A 22,154-nucleotide genomic window follows, 5' to 3' on the forward strand; every position below is an offset into this window, starting at 1 on the left:
TGGTTTTAAATCAATACTGACAGTTCCCTAACTTGTCTCCCAATGCTTTGTGTTTCTTTTTTTTCCATGTTAATTTTAGTATGGTTTCAACATGGTCATGTCTCATCCACACGCTGTCAATGAGATTGCACTAAGCTTGAACAACAAGAATCCCAGGTAAGCTTCTTTTGTAGTACGCAAGTCTAAATCTATCTAGAGAAAACAGAGGGCTAGTCAACACTTAACCAAGTTTGACTTTGGAAACTTTCAAGTGTTAATCTCTGAAATAAGATTGGCTATAAACTCTTTGGCTATGTAGAATTTTTCCTTTTAGCCAAGTTACATTCTTACATGGGCCAGAGTTGAGCAACCGGTGACAATTCTAGCCCTTCACTGTTCTCCTCAAGCTTTTGTTCTTTTGAGGCCTGGTTGCCAGCATCCTTGCTGCTAAATTTGGAGAGGATCAGGTTGCCAGGACTCGGGGGCCGGGAGAGTCTTGATAAAGATTTACGTGTATCAGTTATTGCTGGAAGCTAGCTAAAACCATCATCCTTCGTCTGCACTTCGCTTGGTAACTTTACATATGTAGCTTTAATTACTGAACAAAAATAGAAAAATAATTGTAGTGGCCAGCCGCAGTGGCTCATGCCTGTAATCTCAGCACTTTGGGAGGCCGAGGCAGCCAGATCACCTGAGGTCAGGGGTTTGCGACCAGCCTGGCTAACATGGTGAAACCCCATCTCTACTAAAAATACAAAAAATTAGCCGGGCATGGTGGTACATGCCTGTAATCCCAGCTACTCAGGAGGCTGAGGCAGGAGAATGGCTTGAACCCAGGAAGTGGAGGTTGCAGTGAGCCGAGATCGCACCACTGTACTCCAGCCTGGGTGACAGGGCAAGACTCTGTCTCAAAAAAAAAAAAAAAAAAAAAAAAAGAAAAATAAAATTGTATATGCAGATTTCCTTTCATATTCACCACCTGTAAAGGCTAGCAGCAGATATAATTCACATCACACATTAGTCCTAAAAGCCAGTCTTCATCAATTGTAGATATTTGAATGTGCTTTCCATTCTGGTGAAGTATTCTGTACTTCAAATGTGCAATTCCTTTTCATCCAATACCTCTCTGTAGACAGAATATCTGAAAACTGTTAATTCAAAAATCTGATTATAAATTAGCCATTTCTGATTTGGAAAATGCAACACAAACTATCATGTCCTCTTTACTGAATATTATTCTTTCAAACTTCCCCTGATTAAACCTTTTGCGACTGTGCGATTCCTTCCTTCGTTTACTAGAGTCCTAAGTAGCCATGCTTCTGTGTCTCTGCCTTCTACTACACGGAAGACATTATTTTTTAAAAGACAATTGACATTGTGGAGTATCAGAACAGTCTTTGTTTAGAGGTTGGTGATAGTTGTTATTCCAGAAAAAAAATGAAATACTTAAGTGGTCTTATGATTGAAGAAACAATGCTGTTTCTTTCTTGACATTGAATTTGAAAACTTAGAGTGTATCTCCATGTTCTCCTTCCAAAAATATTTCAGATTGAGTTTTATTTTCTTGAGTCAAAGAAAATATTCTTGTGTTAGTAAAGCTAGTAAAGCTGTAATCCACCTCCTTCCAGATCTCCTGCATAGGAAGAAGAAAGGACAGAAACTTGTATTTTTATGGGAGATTTATGGATCTGTCCCTAAATGAGCAGATTTGAAATGTAGAACATGAATTTCAGTTGATTTGGAACTTTTTTTTTTGCAAATGTTCTACCACTGCCTCTAAAACCAGAGAAAATACTTAATCAGTAGTTTGTTTTTCAGCATATTCCCATTCCCTTTGTTCTTAGTGTACCAGTAAACATTTTTCATCTGTATTGTACTGAGTCACCTGATGATAGGTCTAAGAGATTATTCTTCTCAGAACTAGTTTTCATTAGTGAGTGATTTGTCTTTTTGGTAAATGTACCTTCCAAATTTGCCATCTTAAGACAAATCACATATGTAGTAATCAGTAAAGGTTTAAAAATGTACTTTGATTAAACTGTACCTTAGTAAAGTTTTTTAAAAATGTAAGGGCAAACGTTTTATTCTCAAGTATCTTGGAAGGAAGGAACAGCTGACTCATCATGCCATTTTCACTGATTTGTGTTTTTCTTCTTTCTTCTTGTTTTGGCAGAACAAAAGCCCTTGTCTTAGAACTGTTGGCAGCCGTTTGTCTTGTCAGAGGCGGGCATGAAATCATTTTATCAGCATTTGATAACTTTAAAGAGGTAGGCTACACTACAGTTTTCATAAGAATACTCACACATCTTACATTTGGACATCTTCGAACAGAATTATTTACCTTTTCATTTATTCTAGGGCCTAAGGAATATAATAGTTAATTTCTAAGATGTCACTGAGAGGAATGTAATGAACTTAGTCTAAATTTGGTATCTTATTTCTAGGATAAGTTAAAAATAATTGCAGTACTCTTTTTTTGTTGTCGTTGTTTTTGTTTTAATTTTTATGTTTTTAGAGAACATGGAATAATCCAGCTTGAAAACCGGTTTTGTTACATGTATGTGGTTTTCATTAGGATTGATATTAACGCCTGATCATCCACCATGCAAATTTTATGAACTCTTTCATCATAGTTACTTTATTTTTGCTGGGTGCTATGAAAAACCTGGCAAATACTGGCACTAATTCTGGGAGTGTGTAAACTTAAGTGGGCTTGTCACAGACAAACAGTAATGCAACAGATGAGCATGGCTGAAAACGGAGACTGTCTGACCACAAAAAAAGGAGGGATTACACATAGATAATATGACACCGAGGATCCTGCCCCAATGTATCAAAACATCACCACGTAGATAGTAGCTGCTTTCCCATAGGGGTAGTGGGCAGTATTGTAGGACCAAGAAGAGTACCTGTTTGTTCCCCTGGTATATGCCTGACATCAGAGGCTACTTTGAGGTGAGAAATTACGAAGTAGTCCTTAGAGAACAGTTGGAAGCCCAGGTTACAATAGGACCCTTCGCCAAGTTGTGTCTTAGGCTAGCAGTCTCATTTAATTCCAAATGCTTTTGGATTAAGACCCAAGCTGGATTAAAATCCAGGTCACAGAGGGACTGTTTTCTCTCCTCTTTCCTGAAAGGTTCTGAACTAGAAACTCTGATAGTATTTATTGAGAACCTACTGTATGTCGGGGCTGTACCAGCTACATGCATGGCATCATTTGGTTCTATAAGAACATCTTTGAGACAAATATTAATATCTTGATTTTAGATAAGTTGAAATACATAGTTTACCTGTAGTCACATAGCTAGATAAGTGACAGAGCCAGGAACAGGACTTGGTGCTCCTGATCCTGAGCTTCCTTGAAATGTGATGAAGTTGTGGCCTTATTGTGTGTGAATCTCTTGAAGGAAATAAGGGAAATACTGAATGAGACAGGACTTCGGAGCTATTTCCCTTGCTTCCTACCTCCTTAATTGAACTTACTGCCCAGCTGCCAAATGTTCTAGACACTGGCCTGTGAGCCTCTGCATAGGCTGGGAAGCTTCAAAGATGTGAACAGGGCAGACACTCCTCTTGCTCCTTTATTTGCATTGCCTCCTTACTCCTAGTCCATTCTTTAAGATTTTGATATTATCCATTTTGTAAATGCCAACTGTGGAGACAACCAAATATTATCTTTTTTTTTTCTTTCTATTGAGCCCCAGAGATAGTGAAAAAATATCCAAGTTCCAAGAGAATGAAGAAGAATAATAGTGAATCTTTAAATTCATATTCTGGCTTCCAAGACAAATAGATTTTAGAGACAAGAATGTATGAATGCTTGTCTGTGAATGTTTTTATATATCATGTATAAATATATAAATTTTACATTTATAAATAAGGAAGTATGTTTGGGTGGATGGGTTTAATATGAAAGAGAAACAGTATATGCTGCTCATATAATGCCCAAATCTTTATCATTAGGTCATATTTGAAAATATTGCATGCTGAGTACTTTTCACATTGGAAACATTTACTATATAGTTATCAGTGGCCCTTGTTATAATGACTCATATTACAACAGGAATCTGATTATACTGCAGGTCAGATTATATCCTAAAGATACATTTGTATAGAACAAGAATCAAAGCCAGGAATTCATGAGATGAATGATAATATTTTTTTCTCCTGGGTAAGATAGAGTACCTTTCTTATGCATAGTAGGCCCACAGATACTTGCAGAATTGAGTTTCAACTCTTTGGTGTCAGACTTATATATGCTTTAGCTATTTAGGGTGTAGTATGTGCTTAATTGAAGAAAAATGTAATCCAAAGTCTAATAGCTGGACAATAGTAATGAGAACTAAATTACTTTTGACATTGAATTTTTAGAGCTTTAACCAAAACTGGCCTCATTTCTGTAATTAATTAGGAGTGATGGTAGGTCTTCAGGTACTGTCCTTGGCATAAGCATTTGCATCTGATAGAAGGTGATAGCAATGGGCTAGGGGAGGTCCTCAAATGCTGATGGGACCCCAACCCCTGCTGGTGTCTAGGCGCTTGACATCCTCACAAGAACGAATTCAAGTATGAGTTAGAAAATAGTGAAAGTGCAGAGATTTATTGCAAAGCAAAAAGTACACACTCAAGAAAGGGGAGTGTGGGAATGCTTGAGAGAGTCACACAAGGTGGTTTGGGACTGCTACCTTTATGGATTTCTTTAACCAAGAGATGGGATATTCATGGAGATTCCTGGAAGAAGCTGGAGATTTCTCGGAACTATGGTGCTACCCATTTTTACCTCAAATAAGGATGTTCTGGAACTGTCATGGCACTGGTGGGTATATGATTGAATATGTGAATGAGCATAGAATAAAGTCCTAGGAGAAACCTGGATCAAATCCAGCACCATGTTGGACCCAGTTTGTCTTTGCCAGCTTGGCCCACATCCTGTTTTTCAGGGTCTTATCAGCCCCAAGCTTCTGCAGCTATTTCAGCAGTTTCCTTTTGCTTAGTCATGTGAAACTGCTGCCTAGAATTTTTTATTCTGCTGCAACCATCCTGCGTTATTCTTGTCTCAAAACCATATAGACAGACCAAGCAAATGGATTATTATCCTAATAGCCATGGGAATGAAGACAAGGTAGCAACATGCCCCCGACAAACTTAGTTGTTTTAGATAGGTCAGAAGAGCCTCAACTGATTTATCCAATCTTGAGGTGCAAAAGGTGTTATTCTGTGTTGATCTCGTTTTCTAAAACATGCAATGCCACTCACAGCTCAAAGTCTCTTAAATGCCTTCCTCTTTTTCTCCCATCTTTGTGTGAGTGAATTTTTTTTTTTCACATCATAGTAAAGTGAATTCTTTAACCTCTTTAACCAAAATGTCATTGGAATCTTCTGGTTTTATAATAATATTCATTATTATATTCTGGCATGCCTGTGCAGATAGGGTTTTGTTCAGTGAATAATTCCTTTTCAGCCACATATGGCAGAGAGAGTACCATACCAGGTACCAGGATACCAGGAAGGAGGACCAAAGAAGAGTCTTTGCCTTCAAGAGGATTGTTTTTAAAGCTTTTTATCTTTTTTAGTAAGTTAGGAATTCCATTCATCTGCCTAAGAAGGATGAAAGGATTATCTTTGTTTTTATTGGCAGGAATGAGGGGTGGAGTAGGGGAGTTCAACATCTATTTTTTGCAAATAAAGTAATATGCTTTAGAGTAGCCAGACCCTTTGGGCTTTGATCACTGTTAGAACATAGCCAAGCATACTAACACAATATGGAACCAGATGCTAGAATGAAATTTAAAAGGCCATGTGTCTTAAATAGTTTGTGTAGCAGGATTTTTCCCCCTCTACCTCTTGAGCCAACAAATCCATTCTATCTAATTTGACCACCACTAATTAATTAGTTCAGATGTAAATTAAAAGAAGTTATTATTTAGCTGTTGAAAGATTTTTATGTATGATTACATCATTTTCTCATGTTTTGATGAATATTTAGAATCCCAATCTTATATTTTTTTTCCCTAAAAAATCTTGCTACAAATCTTGTAATAGCTGAAGTGCATGTTTTAGGAAGGCAGGGATCACCTTTAGTTTAATGGTATGTGATGGTGGCAAGAATGTTAACCCAAAGCTTTGCTTATGGTGGGGGTGGGATTGGGGTCTAAGCCTGATGTCACTGAGCAAACACATACATGGCTTCGATGTACATGATGACAAATGAGTCTTAATTACATGAATACAGATAGTAAGCTTATACTGTGTGTGGTTTGTGACATGCCTGAAAACATGAGTGTATTGAGTAGATGAAGACTAAATCATTAACAGTCAACCATTGTGCTCCTTGAATTCTTTTTTCCTTAAAAAACAATTTTTAAGGGGATTAACACATCTGGTTTTGTGTTGAAATATCTCTTAACGAAAACTTATGGTCTTGAAATAAAGACCAGGGTGAGAACAAGGAGTCATCTGTTTTTTCTTATTGGCTAATTTATTAATAGCCCCATGGAAGGACATATGACCATCTTCCCTAAATTGATCTTTCTTAGTTGTGTGGCAGTGTATATTTTTGAGCCAGCCCCGAGACTACCAAACAGAAAAAAATACATTTGGAAGTAATGGCCACCCTTTGGATATTTATATTAGTTCAGAGTCTTCTTTGCAAGAAGCAGAAACTGACTCTAACACATAGAGGAGAGGGTTGATTGAAAAGATGTTGAGAAAAGCACAGACTTGACAAGGAGCCTGGAGAAGCAGGCTTGGGAAATGGGCAGGCATTCCTAAAATGTGGCTATACTCTGGCTCTGCCTTTGAAGCTGCGCCACCAGAAATACCATTTGGGGTTCTGGTCATGCTTTTTCTTCTCTTCCAAATGACATGGACCATAGCTAGCAATCTGCTGGCTCATAAAACTCTATCTACTGGTTAAGGACCTCAACCAGTCCCCACTTCAGATTTCTAAACACTACACTTCATCTCATTTCCAAGGGGAACCTTGAAGTCTTCAGCCTAGCTTTTGCTCTCAACTTTTTCTTAGTCTTTTTACTTTTTCCATTATATTCTTTGATATATTTGAGAAAATGGCTTGCTTTTAAAAAGTGTCTCCAAAGGTTTGGCAAAAAAAAAAAAAAAAAAAAAAAAAAAATGCTTCCTTCTGAAGTCAAAGAGGAAAAGTATTGAGGCCCTGTAGACTCTACAGTGGAATAGCCACTATGACACGAGTAATAAAATCCTCTGAGGGCTTTGAGGCACCAGCTCTCCCAGGCTGCTGGGAGGCACACCTGGAATTCATCAGGATTTCGGATCAATTATAACTGTATTCTCATCTGCTTCCGTAATAACAGCATCTGGCTTTAGCAAAAAAGCCTGAGTTTGGTTATTAAAGGCTCAACTCCCTCCCACTTTTGACCTTCCAGTACAGAAAGATGGAGCCTTGTTGAATGAGTCACTCAAGGCCACCAGCACTCTTGTGCACAGCACTCTTGGCAGTAGTTGTTCTTTTGTCTGCCTGTTGCTAGAAGGCTTCCTAAGAAAGCTGATGTGTGGTTTAGCTACTGGGCATCTGAAGGCACTCGTGCTACACATTATTAAGTTGATTTAAGAAAGCCTGTCAAGTTTTATTTATAGTGGACAAATTGGGCAGGAAGGAGAGTGAAGATTTTGGTGTGCTTCCAGCATCCCTCTGAGTTTGATCCCATCTAATCTAACCTCTCAAGCATTTGAGGGTATAGGATTGTAAATCTAGCATGAGACCATCCAGATAACTTCCTAAGTGGCAAAGTAAGGGTACTCACATTTTTCAGTCTCTCATTGAACTATAAGCAATGTATTCTCTCAAATCTCAAACTGGGAGCCACAGCCCTAGAGCGTGTATGTATTTCACGGTATCAGGCCAGAATTAGATTGATCTAATTCACCAAGATTCTTCTTGGCTGGTCCTCCTTCTTAGCATTAGGAAGCAAAGTCCTAGTCTTAATGTGGTGTTAATGCTGCTGAGTAACTTTTTTTGTCTGTTTATCAACTGTTGCAATTTTTTGCTGTGGATACAAAAGTACCCCACACTTCATTTTATTAGGCTCCTGGCTTCTGTGGGTCAGGAAGCCAGGCTGGCATGCAGGGATTGTCTCTTCAATGAGACAATGAGGGATTGCCTCATCAGGGAAGATCTGATTGACTGGGGATGCCAGCCCATCTGGAGGCTCTTTCACCCACATATCTAGTTTTTGAGCTATGATATCTCTCAAGGACTGGGCCCAGCTGGGACTATCAACCAGAGAGCCTCTGTGTAGAACTCCACGTGGCTTGGGCTTCTCACAGCATAGCATCTGGCTTCTGAGAGAGAGTGCCCCAGGAAGGAGCATCTGAAGAGCCACCATTCAAAGAGCCAGAGGCTGCTGAGTGTCTTCTGAGCTGGTCTTGGAAGCCGTACAGTGTCACTTCTGCCATGTTATCTGGGTTCCCACTGAGGCCCTGAGCCCAACCCGGATGCAAGGGGAAGGCAATGGCTTCTCTTCTTGATGATTGGAGCATCGGGTTACTGTGCAGAACATGTGGGGTGGGAGAGAGAGCTGTGGGCTCATACCATCGTAGTCTGTATACCTCAGTAAATCTCATACCTCAGTAACTATATGAGATTTACCAAAAATGTTTATTGTTATTCGTCTTTCATTTTCTCCCTCTTCGTTACTCAATCCAATACTTGGTTTTTCCTTTTGACTGAAAACTTTAAAAAAGATAGTTATTAATTCTTTCACGTGAATCTATTATGGGCAAATGATATTATGAGAGCCTTCCCTAGAGAAAGGAGCCATTTTCATAGGATGTCCAAGTTTATTTTCTGGTAATGAACTAGTTATTTCTTTACCATTAGTGTCTTTAACATCTGGTTAAGGGAATGAAGGCTGGTATCCTCCTGAGCGTTAAGGGATGAGTCATACTAACTTACTGAAAAAAATGTGAGTGCCCTCTATGTGTCAGAAACATTGATAAATATTGGAATATGAAAATGAATCAGACATATGCCCTGCCTTTGAAAGAGAGCCTCCCAGGCTAGTTGAGGAAGCAGATAAATACTTCGACAGTTGTAATACCAGGCTTTATAAAGGTAATTGCAGGATGCTCTGCAAAGAAGAGGAACAGCTGACCAAGACAAAGTAGGGCTGGAAGCAGATGGGGAAAGAGCTCTAAAGGAGGCTTCTTATAGGAGAGGGTGCCTGAACAGAGTTTAGGGTGAACAAGGTTAACCAGGTGTATTCCTTTCCCATTGCTGCTGTAACAAATGACTACAAACTTAGTGGCTTAAAACAACATCAGTTTATTATTCTACAGTTCTGTAGACCAGAAGAATAAAATGAGTGTATAGGGTGGTAACCCCTGAAGGCTCCAGGAGAGATTTCATTTCCTTGGCCTTGTCAGCTTCCAGAGGCCACTTAGAGTCTTTGGCTTCCAGCCCCTTTCTCCAGCTTTAAAGCCAACAACATAGCATCTTGTCTCTGTCTCTCTGCTTCTATTGACACATTGCCTTTTCTCTCTGACTTCTCTGGGCTTCTTCCTTTAAGGACCCTTGTGGTGACATTGGGCCCATCCATAATAATCTAAGACAGTCTCCCCTCCCGAAGTCCCTTAATTTGATCATACCTTTGCAGATATCATCATACCTTTGCAGATATGATCAAATTAAGGAACTTCAGATGGGGAGATTATCTTTTTACTGTATGAGGCAACATAGTCAATGGGATCAGGAATTAGCATGTGGACATCCTGGCGGGTAGGAGGAACACATCATTCAGCCTGTCACACCAGATAAAAAGGAGTGAGAATGTCATTTTATACCAAGAAGGTAGTGTTTTAATAAAGCTTCAAGGACTTTAGTTTGCCCCGAATCTCCAGTTTTAAAGGGATTAGGGCATGGGAAGAGAAAAATTGGGATAGGAAATTAAAGGCAGATCAGAAAAGGCCCCCTTGCTTATCCCAGGCTCTTCATAGTGCTACACAGCCTAAAGGGAGCAAATATGCTCCCCAGTCACATTGGCTGTTTAGATTTACTCTGTTAATAAAGAATTTGCTCATATGTTTTGTTCTGAAAGTCAGTTAACAGTGGGCTCAGCATGTAGTTGCTTTGATAGAGCAGGGTGTGTTTGGGGTCTGAGATTTGTTTCAGAAATCTTACCATTCATATTTCTCATTCCTTGGGCCCCTTTCTCCACCAAGAGTCATCTGCTTCATCAGCTGCCGTATTCATTCACTTATCACATCTTCAGGACCGCCCTTTTTTGGTGGTCCTGGGGGAGCTTAAAAAAAAAAAAAAGAGGAAGTACAGCAGGGTAACAGTGCCCAGAGCCAGACCAGATTGTCACATTATCTGTTGTACAAATGTAGAGATGCTTTGCTTCACAACTTGACTTTAATTAGACCCCTTCTGCTCCACGCAAGCCTGAGTACAATTTTATACAATAGGGAACCTCATCCTCTATTTTAAATGTAGCAGCCACTTAAAAAAAAAACAAAAAAAACAAAAAACAGGGTGTTAGGGTGTTGCTGCTGTGTTATTTCTATTCCTGTAAAAATGCTGCTTCTAAAATGCATGCCCTTTGCCAACTATAAAAGTTGGCATATGTGCCCTTATTTCATATTCTTGGAAGATAACGAGGAGAACCCCAAGAGAAAGCAGTGACAGCTGAGTGTTATTTTAAACCCTGCAGAACTTGAGACAGAGACTGGTACTGTTCCCTAAACAGGAGCTTTCACTTGGGAAGTATTTCTTTGACATTTTGATATTGTCTGGTTTAAGGTACATAAGGACAGTGTGAAGCACTCTGCTGTGAGCTGATCAGAAAACCGGAGTCAAAACTATGACAGCTTTGGCAATATCACCAACTCTAAAAAGCATTTGAATGGAAGTTTTCAATCTCCGGGAAGGATTTGGTTGTCATTCTTGCATTTATTTCATGAAAGGCCTATTTAAGGATCTTCTTGGTTTGCTCTTCCTGTGTAAAGGAGCTACTTCCCTGCTCTTCTACTCCCTCATTCCTGGACCTCCTAGGCTCAAGTGATCCTCCCACCTCAGCTTCCTGAGTAGCTGGGACTACAGGCGTGTATCACCACACCTGGCTTTATATATATATATATATAATTTCTTGTGGAGATAAGATCTTGCTATGTTGCCCAGGCTCATTTTGAACTCCTGGCCTTAAGCAGTCCTCCTACCTTGACCTCTCAGAGTTCTAGGATTACAAGTGTGAGCCACCATGTCTGGCCTTGTAGCTGCTTTTTAAAGTAGTTTTAAGTAAAAATAAAAATTATTGTTTTTATGTGTCAAAGAATTCTTGATTATAGCTTATTTTAGCAGTTATTTAGTCCAGTACTAAGCCCTACACACAGGGTTATATTAACCATCTTATTAAATAAGCATGTGTGGCTCACGCCTGTAATCCCAGCACTTTGGGAGGCCAAGGCAGGTGGATCACCTGAGGTCAGTAGTTTGAGACCAGCCTGGCCACGATGGTGAAACCCTGTCTCTACTAAAAATACAAAAAATTAGCCGGGTGGCATGTGCCTGTAGTCCCAGTTACTCGGGAGGCTGAGGCAGGAGAATCGCTTGAACCCGGGAGGGAGAGGTTGCAGTGAGTCGAGATCACACCACTGCATTCCAGCCTAGTGACAGAGTAAGACTCTGTCTTAAAAAAAAACAAAAAAACAAAAAAACAAAAAACCTGTAGGTTCAAATAGTTATAGCTGTTCAAATAGTTATGAAGTGCTGGATATGTTAACCAGGAAGAAGGATAAGATAAATCATATATAAATAATATATATGCGTATCTGTGTGTATGCATGTTTGTCTGTATATTTGTATATGTATATTAAATATATGTGTGTGTATAATAGGAGTAAGTGTAAAGATATACGTGTGCACAGTAATAAGCCCTAAAAGGAAGCAAATGAGAGCATTTGGAGTGGCACTGGGGCAACTCTTTTGTGTGTGTTTATTTCTGTTGCTTGGACTGTTTGGTAAGTAATAATCCCTCACATGGCTAGACTATCCCTCTTGTGCAGAGTTAGATTTTCCCTCTGATAACTTTTTTTTTTTTTTTTTTTTGAGACCGCGTCTCACTCTGTCTCCCAGGCTGGGGTGCAGTGGCGCGATCTCAGCTCACTGCAACCTCCGCCTCCCGGGTTCAAGCGATTCTCCTGCCTCAGCTCCCGAGTAGCTGGGACTACAGGCGAGTGCCACCATGCCTGGCTAATTTTTTTGTATTTTTAGTAGAGATGGGGTTTCACCATATTGGCCAGACTGGTCTCAAACTCCTGACCTTGTGACCCACCCACCTTGGCCTCCCAAAGTGCTAGGATTACAGGCGTGAGCCACTGCGCCCAGCCTACCTCTTGGTAATATTTTATATGGCTAGGTTTGTCTTTTCTAAAGATGCTCAGTTATCTTTTGTGTAACATCTCTCCAAACTACCACCTTTTCTTCAAAACTGTGAAACAGAATCAGAACTGTTTGGAATTGCCAGCAGACTGTTGAACAAATATACTTTTTACAATGACCCCGTTACAGGGTAAGGGGAGTTCGTTAGAAAATAAAAGGTTTCAGGCCAGGCATGATGGCTCATGCCGGTAATCCCAGCACCCTGGGACACCAAGGTGGAAGGATTGCTATAGCCTGGGAGTTCACAACTAGCATGAGCAACATGGTAAGACCCTGCCTCTACAGAAAATACAAAAATTAGCCAGGCATGGTGGTGCACGCTTGTGGTCCCAGGTACTCAGGAGGCTGAAGCCAGAGGATTGCTTGGGTCCAGGGGGTCAAGACCACGGTAAGCTGTGATCACACCGCTGCACTCCAGCCTGGGCAGCATAGCGAGAACCTGTCTCTAAAGAAATGATAAGGCAGCTGGGCATGGTGGCTCACGCCTGTAATCCCAGCACTTTGGGAGGCTGAGGCAGGTGATCACAAGGTCTGGAGTTAGAGACCATCCTGGCCAACATGGTGAAACCCCTTCTCTACTAAAAATACAAAAAATAAGCCGGGTGTGGTGGCACATGCCTGTAGTCCCAGCTACTCAGGAGGCTGAGGCAGGAGAATCGCTTGAACCGGGGAGGCAGAGGTTGCAGTGAGCCTAGATCGTGCCACTGCACTCCAGCCTGGTGGCAGAGCAAGACTTCGTCTCAAAAAAAAGAAAAGATAACTCATGATTTCTGTGCCACAGAAGTTTGTATTGCCTTGAGAAAGGCAGGACTGACTTTAATAGGTATTTAGTTGAGGACCAAATATACACTAAGGTCAACACTAAGAGGACAGTAATTTAAAACTTTAAGAATTGTGCATCTATTTATATTTTTATACCTAATTATAATTTAAACCAAAATGTTAGGTGTTATTGACAATGAATGTGTGTATTGAGCTTGACTCTTTATGTGAGTCAAGTTCAAATTTCATTTGAAATTTAAACTCTTGTAAAACATAAGCACGTTTTTTATTTATGTGGGGTCTCTCGTCAATAAGGGCTTTGTTTGTTGGTTTCTTTCAAACCAGCAATTCTCTTCAGAAAGAAAACAGCAGAGTTCACGAATGAATTCCATTTTCTTCTTCATTGTAAACATTAGTGTATTTATGTCATGTACATAAAAAGGCATATACATATGCAGAAATAGTAAGGCTACTATTAGTTAATTTTCTATTTAATAAAAAATTTATTGTTTGTTTATTGTTTCCTTAGTGCTGGCAGACTAGTATATATTATTTTGTTAATTCTCAGATACACCGTCTGAGGTAAGAACACAGAGGGAGAGCTCAGAGAAAATGGGCCTATTGACGTCTCTAGTAAATGGCAACTCTGGGATTTTTTACACAGATCCATTTAACTCAGAGTTCATATATAGCCTTACATAACATGTCTCACATTCCAGGCACTTTCCACACATGTTCGTATATTGTCCTCAATTTTCCACCAAAAAGCAAACCCAGTGGGAATGGTTAGAGATTGGATAGATTATTGGGGTGTTTAAAATTACTGGTAAAATTCAGAACAGACCATGCTGTTTGTACAGGGCCCAGTGGGAGAAGTGGGTAGGTCCTGAGCAGGGTGATCAGGAAGGGAAGAGACCTGATTTGATGGAGAGAATTCTGGGAGCAGAGAGATTGGCATGAAATCTGTCTCAAAGGCAGCATAAATCAGAATATATTTGTTCTTTAACCAGGAAAAATATCTGACTGGGGTCCATGTTACAGAACAAAACATGGCAAGATGCAGGCATGAATGAGGTTCTGAGCAAACAGTGGTGGAGAGACTGGAAACTTGTGATTAAAAAAACAAAACAAAACAAAAACACCTCAACTAGAAGATAGATACAAATAGGAGGGAAAAAAGAGAAAGGGAAGAAATTCACAGTTACATAATACTTTACAGTTTAGAAAATTATATATATATATATATATATATATATATATAGCATTTGATTCTGTGGAAATCTGCAAAAAGCCTTTTATGTAATTTTGTGTAACTCCTACACAAAACTTTAGGAGTATTGTGTAGATCTGCAGAAAATACAGTAGAGGGGAGAGATGCTGGAGTCTGGAAGACAGGTGGTTCAGTTGTCAAATGACTGAGGCTTGGACCCAGTTTGTGGCCATGGCAATGAATATGAAGCCAAAAAATGAAAGAAAAGGCAACAAGAGATAGGGTGATCCACCGAATATGAGAATGGACACAAGAGGAGAATAAGAATCTGTTCAAATAATATACACTTAATGAAGAGGAAAGTAGCCCAACTATAGTGAACAAATACAATCTGGGGATTTCTTTTTTCAGGCAAACAAAATAAAACTTTCTTTTTTAATTTTTTTTTTTAGTGAGGGTGTAATGCCCGAGGTCAGATTCTTAGCTGTGCAATGAAGGTAATGAATGAGAGAACAAGTTTAAACAGAGGTGACTAGGGAGAGAGTGGGGGAGAGAGAGAGAGTGTGTGTGTGTGTGTGTGTGTGTGTGTGTGTGTGTGTGACAGAGAGAGAGAGAGATCCAAATAGGGATTGTAACTAAGCAACTAAGGAGGAAAACTCCCCCACCGGGACCCCAGTCCAGAAGGAAAAGAGTGAAGAGACAAGGTTAGAATGGGCTAGAAGGATGCTCAGAAGAGACCAGCACAGTACAGAGGGGAAGATGGTCAAGAGGATGAGAGGATTCCTGGTGGGTCTGGTATATTGTGATGTAAGTTTTTGCTTTAGGTGAGAAGTTAGTCAAGTGGTTTTTATGTCTCTTCCAAGTCTACAATTTTATGATTCTATATAAAACTTCGTGTAGACATGCCTATGTATGTAACATGTATTGTGTGTACATATTCAAATAGTTCCCTCTAAGAAAGATTAAGTGCTTTTTTGACTGCAGATATGAAAACAAGGTACCTAGATAATAAAATGATAGGTGCTTTCATTTTTCAAACAAGAACAAAAACTGACATGTCTGAGGCCAGTTGGCAGGATAGCAACAATCCTAAAAGAGATCACTGTGACTGTAGACAGTATTGTGATTTCGGGCCTAAGTTCCGTTTTATGACTACCTGGAAGGTGGCTGCATCAATCCCTTGGCTCGAGTTTCATTTTAAAAATCTGCCATGTGCCTAAGGACCTCGCTGTTGCCCTAGACTGAAAGTGAGCTGGCTGTGCTGGCCATGCTGTTAGTACCACTGCACGAGGTACTGTTGAGGACTTGTCTGCGGAAGAAGCATCCCTGGCTTGTGTAGCTTTTGAAAGATGGAGCTTTTGAGTCTTGATTTAAGCTTTTCGTTTCCCAGCTCCCCTGTCCTACCCCAAACTGTTCTGCCCACTGCAGCTCAACAGCCATTCTTTATTCCTTTCAACACAGTGGAGTGGTGTGTGTGGCTGCTGCCCAGCTCTTTAATTCTATGTATCAGTCTGCCAAGAATATATAGTCAGACTCGGTTTTCATTCACAATTGACTGAAACACACTCACTAGAAGAAAATAGCCCAGTGGTTCCTACTTATGGTCCAACAGTCACTGTCAGTCACCCCTCATCTTGCAGTTGAGCTCTCTGACAAGATGTTCCCCGCAAACTCTGCATCACAGGGGAGTGGAAATGGCCAGTCATGGTAACATGAGCTATAGGCTCTGTGTTGTTTTGGCAGTTTGGTTTTGGCAGTGGAAAATGAGGGCTCCTTCCCTGCCAATAACTGTACTAGCAACACATGTGATATCCCAGATTTACTGGTTCACCACCAAGAACAACACTGAATTTTTCATTTCATTTTCAACTATTTTCCAGAAATAGGTGTAAAATTAGTAAATGGTGCTTTCTGTGTGGAACGTGTCAAGAACAGGTTTAGCACATTGGTAAAAGATAATGATCTTTTTGTTCCTTGTGTATTTGTTCATGATTGATTGATTGATTTGATTGTTGTTGTTTTTGAGGTAGAGTCTTGCTCTTGTCACCTAGGCTGGAGTGCAGTGGCACTAATCTCGGCTCACTGCAGCCTCCACCTCCCGAGTTTAGGCAGTTCTCGTGCCTCAGGCTCCTGAGTAGTTGGGACTACAGACACTCCACCACGCCCAGCTAATTTTCGTATTTTTAGTAGAGATGGGGTTTTGCCATGTTGGCCAGGCTGGTCTCGAACTCCTGACCTCAAGTGAGCTGCCTGCCTTGGCCTCCCAAAGTGCTGAGATTACAGGCATGAGCCACCATGCCCGGCCCATGATTGTTTGATATTATGGTGTCAGGCGTCCTAGACAAATTTGTTTACTTGGGTGGATTCATTCAGTATGAATTTCTGAACTTTGAGGAATGTGTATTCTATATATTTTTTTCCCATGCGGAGGAGATCTCTTTCTGTCCCTTTCCCATATTTTTGCTTGAAATCTAACATTCACCTGGCTTTGGGAAAAGAATATCTTCTAGCCTTACAATGAGTCTACATGTGACAGAGTAGGTACATCCCAGAGATAATCAGAGAATAGTTAGGGGCTGCTTCCATCCAACCTGATTAAGTACCAGGGATTGTACCTGGCCTTATTAAACAGAATAATTGCAAGGAAGTCTTTTTTTTTTTTGACCAAGTCTTGCTCTGCTGCCCAATCTGGAGTGCACTGGCACCATCTCAGATCACTGCAACCTCCTCCTCCCAGGTTTAAGCGATTCTCCCGCCTCTGCCTCCAGAACTGCTGGGATTATAGGCACGTGCCACAACGCCTGGCTAATTTTTGTATTTTTAGTAGAGATGGGGACTTGCCATATTGGCCAGGCTGGTCTTGAACTCCTGACCTCAAGTGATCTGCCCACCTCGACCTCCCAAAGTGCTGAAATTACAGGTGAGAGCCACTGTGCCCGGCTGTCTTTTTTTTCTACCTTGGAAAATGGTAGAGGGCTCCTTTCTATATGAAGACACTATTGGTCTCTGTGTGATGTGGCTTCATTTTTATGCAGAGATGGTACATTTAGTAGTTACTTGTATGGTATGGTTGATTCCCAAACAATCTTGCAAGGAATTTTACTATTAGTTATCCCTTTATTTGCTTCTTTAGATTTTAGATTTAAGAATTCATCATCTTTGTAGAAATAAAGGCTATTCTGTAATCCAGTAGTTTCCAACTTTTGGCCCCGGGAGCCCTTTTTATACTCCTAAAAATCACTGAGGTCCCTAAAGAGCTTTTGTTTATGCAAGTTATATGTTGATATTTTCCATATTAGAAATTACAACAAAATTTCAGGCCAGGCATGGTGGCTCACGTTTGTAATCTCAGCGCTTAGGGAGACTGACTCGTAGAAGATAGCTGCATTCTTAGATCTGCTTCTGCATTTAGTCACTTCTGCTGTTGTTTTTGTTGAAGTAGATGAAGAAAATTTAGCCTCACACAGATATGTAGATGAAATAGAATTATGTCAACAGCATTTTCAGATAATAGTGGACATTCTTCTTTGACACTATACAAACACTAGACAAGTAGTAATTTCTTAAAGGTTAGTTACAAAGTAGAATCCTAAATCATATCGATGAACTTTTTCCATACTGTTGCATTAAAATCTATTTGCCTATATTGCACCTTAATGAATTTATAAATTTGTAACAACATTCAGTGATCATTTGGAAAATAATGGTACACTGAGTTATCTAGATCTTCTAATAATTGGCGCATTTCCTAATGTACTATTTTAACAAATCACATGCATTGTTTTTACCTCCAATCTCATTAGAAAATTCTTTAAATACTGGGAAGCAGTCAGACTCCTGGTGGTGGGTACAGTTTTCATGTGTTTGAAAGCTTAATTTTTATCATTGATAACAAATATTGTCAGCTGTTATCTTTAAATTAAAAGGTGCACTTTGTTCATTTTCAAGAAAATACCTGCCAAGTGCATAAGTCTGAATCTGTCAGTCATGCTTTCAAGTAAGAACAAAGAGTGGCTGGTTCATCTTGCAACAGAAATAATCACAGAAATGCTTTTTCCTCAAGACAACCATACTTCAATATGCGGCAGAAATGCTTTATGCAAACTCCCCATTTCATCATCTAGAGTACCATAAAGATGTGTATCTAGGGGTTGAGATGTATAAAATTAATACCTTTTACTGCTTCATCAATGATATTAAGTGAAACTGGCTTTTTTAAACTAAGAATGCATGGCTGTGATGAATACAGGGATTGCTGGTGTAATTTGGTGCACTGCCTTGATGCATGCTATGGCACTGGCAGTATCCACTCATTGTTCCTTTTGTGCCACCAGTGCCAACTGCCAACTCTGTGAAAGTATTAAGTAACATCTTAGTATTATTATACAAATAATGCTGCCCTCACAAACCTCATAAAAGGGCCTCAAGTACCCTTGGTGTTCAAGGACCACACTTTTTTTTTTTTTTATTATACTTTTAAGTTTTAGGGTACATGTGCACAATGTGCAGGTTAGTTACATATGTATACATGTGCCATGCTGGTGTGCTGCACCCATTAACTCGTCATTTAGCATTAGGTATATCTCCTAATGCTATCCCTCCCCCCTCCCCCCACCCCACAACGTCCCCAGAGTGTGATGTTCCCCTTCCTGTGTCCATATGTGTTCTCATTGTTCAATTCCCATCTATGAGTGAGAACATGCGGTGTTTGGTTTTTTGTCCTTGCGATAGTTTACTGAGAATGATGATTTCCAATTTCATCCATGTCCCTACAAAGAACTGGTACCCAAATCCATTGTCTGCTGTCATCTTGGGCTGGGTGGAAGTGGTTCCAGTTGGCTAAGTGCAAAGTCCTTCTGGTTAAGACCCAGAGGTGACCGTGGGTATTAGGGTGAACTTGGGGAAAAGCAAAGATGAAAGTAGAAGGGTTGGGAAATGAGAGGAGTGAGCTGTAGACAAACTGCAGGCATTTGCCTGTTGTTGGCCTGAGATATTTGATCTATCCAAGAGTCCTTGTCTTCAAGGACTCTGCATTCATGGCACACCGTGCACTGATTAGATTTGTAGTGATTTAGGTGTGAGGAGAGCATGGGCTGACAGCTGCCTCTTGCGCAGGCCCCGAGATCTGAAATTGCTGCAGGCTTTAGACAGCTCTAGCCATGTGCCCTTGCTGTGGTTTAGAGAACATGTGGTGACTCCTAGAGATGTCATTGTGTCCCTTCCCTTGCTCAGCTTGATCTAATTGGATATGCTCAAAGGATGAAACTGTGAAGATAAATGATTGAAAATAAAGAACAGCGTTAGGCTCCTTCTACTTTGAGGGGTCTGACTGGTAAGTCATCCCAGAGAAGACTGAAGGCCTTTGTCATGTAATCCTCAGGTAGCTATTTAAATACCATTCTCAGGCTGGGTGCGGTGGCTCATGCCTGTAATCCCAGCACTTTGGGAGGCCGAGGTGGGCTGATCACTGGAGGCCAGGAGTTCGAGACCAGCCTGGCCAACATGGCGAAACCCCGTTTCTACTAAAAATACAAAAATTAGCCAGGCCTGGTGGCATGTGCCTTTAATCCCAGCTACTCAGGAGGCTGAGGCAGGAGAATTACTTGAACCCCAGGAGGTAGAGATTGCAATGAGCCAAGATTGCGCCACTGCACTCCAGCCTGGGTGACAGAGCGAGACTCTATCTCAATCAGTCAATCAGTAAATATCATTCTTTATTGAAGAAATGGAAGGTATTTTGGCTTTCTAGTAGAAATGGAAGTGTATTAGTCAGGGCTCTCCAGAGAAACAGAGACAACAGGACATCTTTAGATATATCTGTAGATATAAGAGGAAACATTATGGGAATTGCTCACGTGGTTATGGAGGTAGAGAAGTTTCATAATATGCATCTGTAAGCTGGAAATCCAGGAAAGCTGGGGTGTCATTCAGCTCAAGTCTGAAGGCCTGAGAAGTAAGAGCAAGTGGTGTAAATTATGGAGTCTGAAGGCCTGAGAACCAAGAGCTCCATTGTCCAAGGGCGGGGAAGAAGATGGATGTCCTAGCTCAAGATGAGAGAGAATTCACCCTTCCTCCAAATTCTTTTTGTTCTATTTGGGCCCTCAGTGGATTGGAGATGCCCAGCCACATTGGAGAGGGACATCTTCTTTACTCATTGTCACAGACACACCCAGAAATATTTCACCTGCTCTCTGGACATCACGTCACTGTCTCAAGTTGACGCATAAAGTTAACCATTACAGGTAGCCTTGAAAGACTCTATGTGTCCTTCCTAATGACCAGGAGATATGAGTCTTGCATTGAAGCTAGAGAGGTTCAGGTTGGACTTGAAGCATATTTCGGAAAGAGATCATTTATGACCTATTGTAAGGAGGAGTTTTACTCTCCAGAGTTTATTGAAGGTCATCTTTTTTTTTTTTTTTTTTTTTTAAGAGAGGTAGTAAAAAGACATTTCTCATTTAAGGGGTGATGCTTCAATGAGTTGTCCTTTGGGGATTTTACTATCCTTTTGCTTCTGTCTTTGGATTCTTTATACAGTACAGCAAAATATGGGTGTGAAAAGTAAGACAGTCATCTGGCTGCTCTGTGTGCCTCCTGCCAAACATCTGGGTATTTGGAAACACCTGGAAAAGTTACTGAAGTTTTCACAAGGGTGTTTAGCATTATGCAGATGAAACCTCAGGCTCATAGTCATCTCCTGGTCCAGGATTGATATAAATGTTGTATTTATGAAGGAGGAGGGTTGACTAGGTTATAGAATACATTTAGTTGCTTAGCTTTCATTAGTTTTTGTTTTAGCGGAGTAAGATAAGTTTGTTCAGTTTCAGAGCATTTCAGCTGGATGAACATATTCACAGTTAAATCCCAAGGAGACATGAGAGCCGCAGCAGGTCAGAGTGATCTGCTTCTGTCACAGCTGCCGCATGGTGTATGTGTATGAGATGTCCAATCACTTCAAGAGACAACAATAACAGACCATTGACAGCCACAGAACACCCCAGAAAAGTGGTTTCGTCAGGCCATTATGGCGTCAGTAACCCTCAGACTGCTGGTGCACTCAGGAGATGGTAAAAGATGGTTTTCACCTAGGACTAACTATGAAATAACTGTTTACTTCACAAGGCTCTGAAAAGAAAACGGAACTTTTGTTCTCAGGCAGGCCCCGAGAAGGGTCGTCTGATCAGTCATAATAGAGTGTGCCTCTAAAACGGTGCCTTCCTGCAGGGAGCCTTGCAGATCACAGGGGCCTATTGTAAGAAGAGAAAAAGAAAGTATTGAGGCAGGCGCCAGGCAACAAGGCAAGAAGGAAACACTTAAGCAAAGGGCCTTTAATTTTTATATAACTAACCCAGAAGCATATTTTATAGCCATCTCATAAGAGTCAGGCCTCAATTTGGCTACAGACTTTGCATGGTTCCCTGGGAGCTGTTGCTGGGGAAAGCCAGAGACTGCTACTGACCTTGAAGAAGGACAGAGAGGTGGCTAAAGTCTGGGAGTGTGTTCACTTCAACATCTGGCTGGCAAGATAATACCCAAGGTTTTTGTAAAACCATCTCCTCTCCACTATTAGCCTTTAGGGAAAGCATCCCCTAACCGCCGCCCACCCTTTGAGATGCTTTAAACTGTAGCCACCTTTGCCTCCAGGGTCCCAGATTGATCCAAATGGTTTGGGTCACTGTTCACAAATGTCTTTCACAGATGTTGGAGAGCATAGTTGGAGGTTTTTTTTTGGCAGAAGTTTTGCTTTTGCTTCAATTCTCCTTTACATGAAAATGAATCTTGCTTGTC

General features: G+C 40.6%; 1 protein-coding gene across 11 annotated transcripts in view; it reads left to right on the top strand.

The window, feature by feature from the left end:
* FMNL2 (formin like 2) overlaps window positions 1-22,154 on the top strand; it is a 313,912-nt gene that overhangs the window by 242,130 nt on the left and 49,628 nt on the right. For all 11 annotated transcript variants that reach the window (XM_054548880.2, XM_054548876.2, XM_054548878.2 and 8 more), the window contains 2 exons: window positions 80-156; window positions 2,153-2,246. In XM_054548880.2, coding sequence (XP_054404855.2) covers window positions 80-156; window positions 2,153-2,246 — 171 coding nt within the window. The remainder of the gene's footprint in view (window positions 1-79; window positions 157-2,152; window positions 2,247-22,154) is intronic.

The sequence above is a fragment of the Pongo abelii genome, chromosome 11 (assembly GCF_028885655.2).
Source record: "Pongo abelii isolate AG06213 chromosome 11, NHGRI_mPonAbe1-v2.0_pri, whole genome shotgun sequence".
Taxonomy (NCBI): domain Eukaryota; kingdom Metazoa; phylum Chordata; class Mammalia; order Primates; family Hominidae; genus Pongo; species Pongo abelii.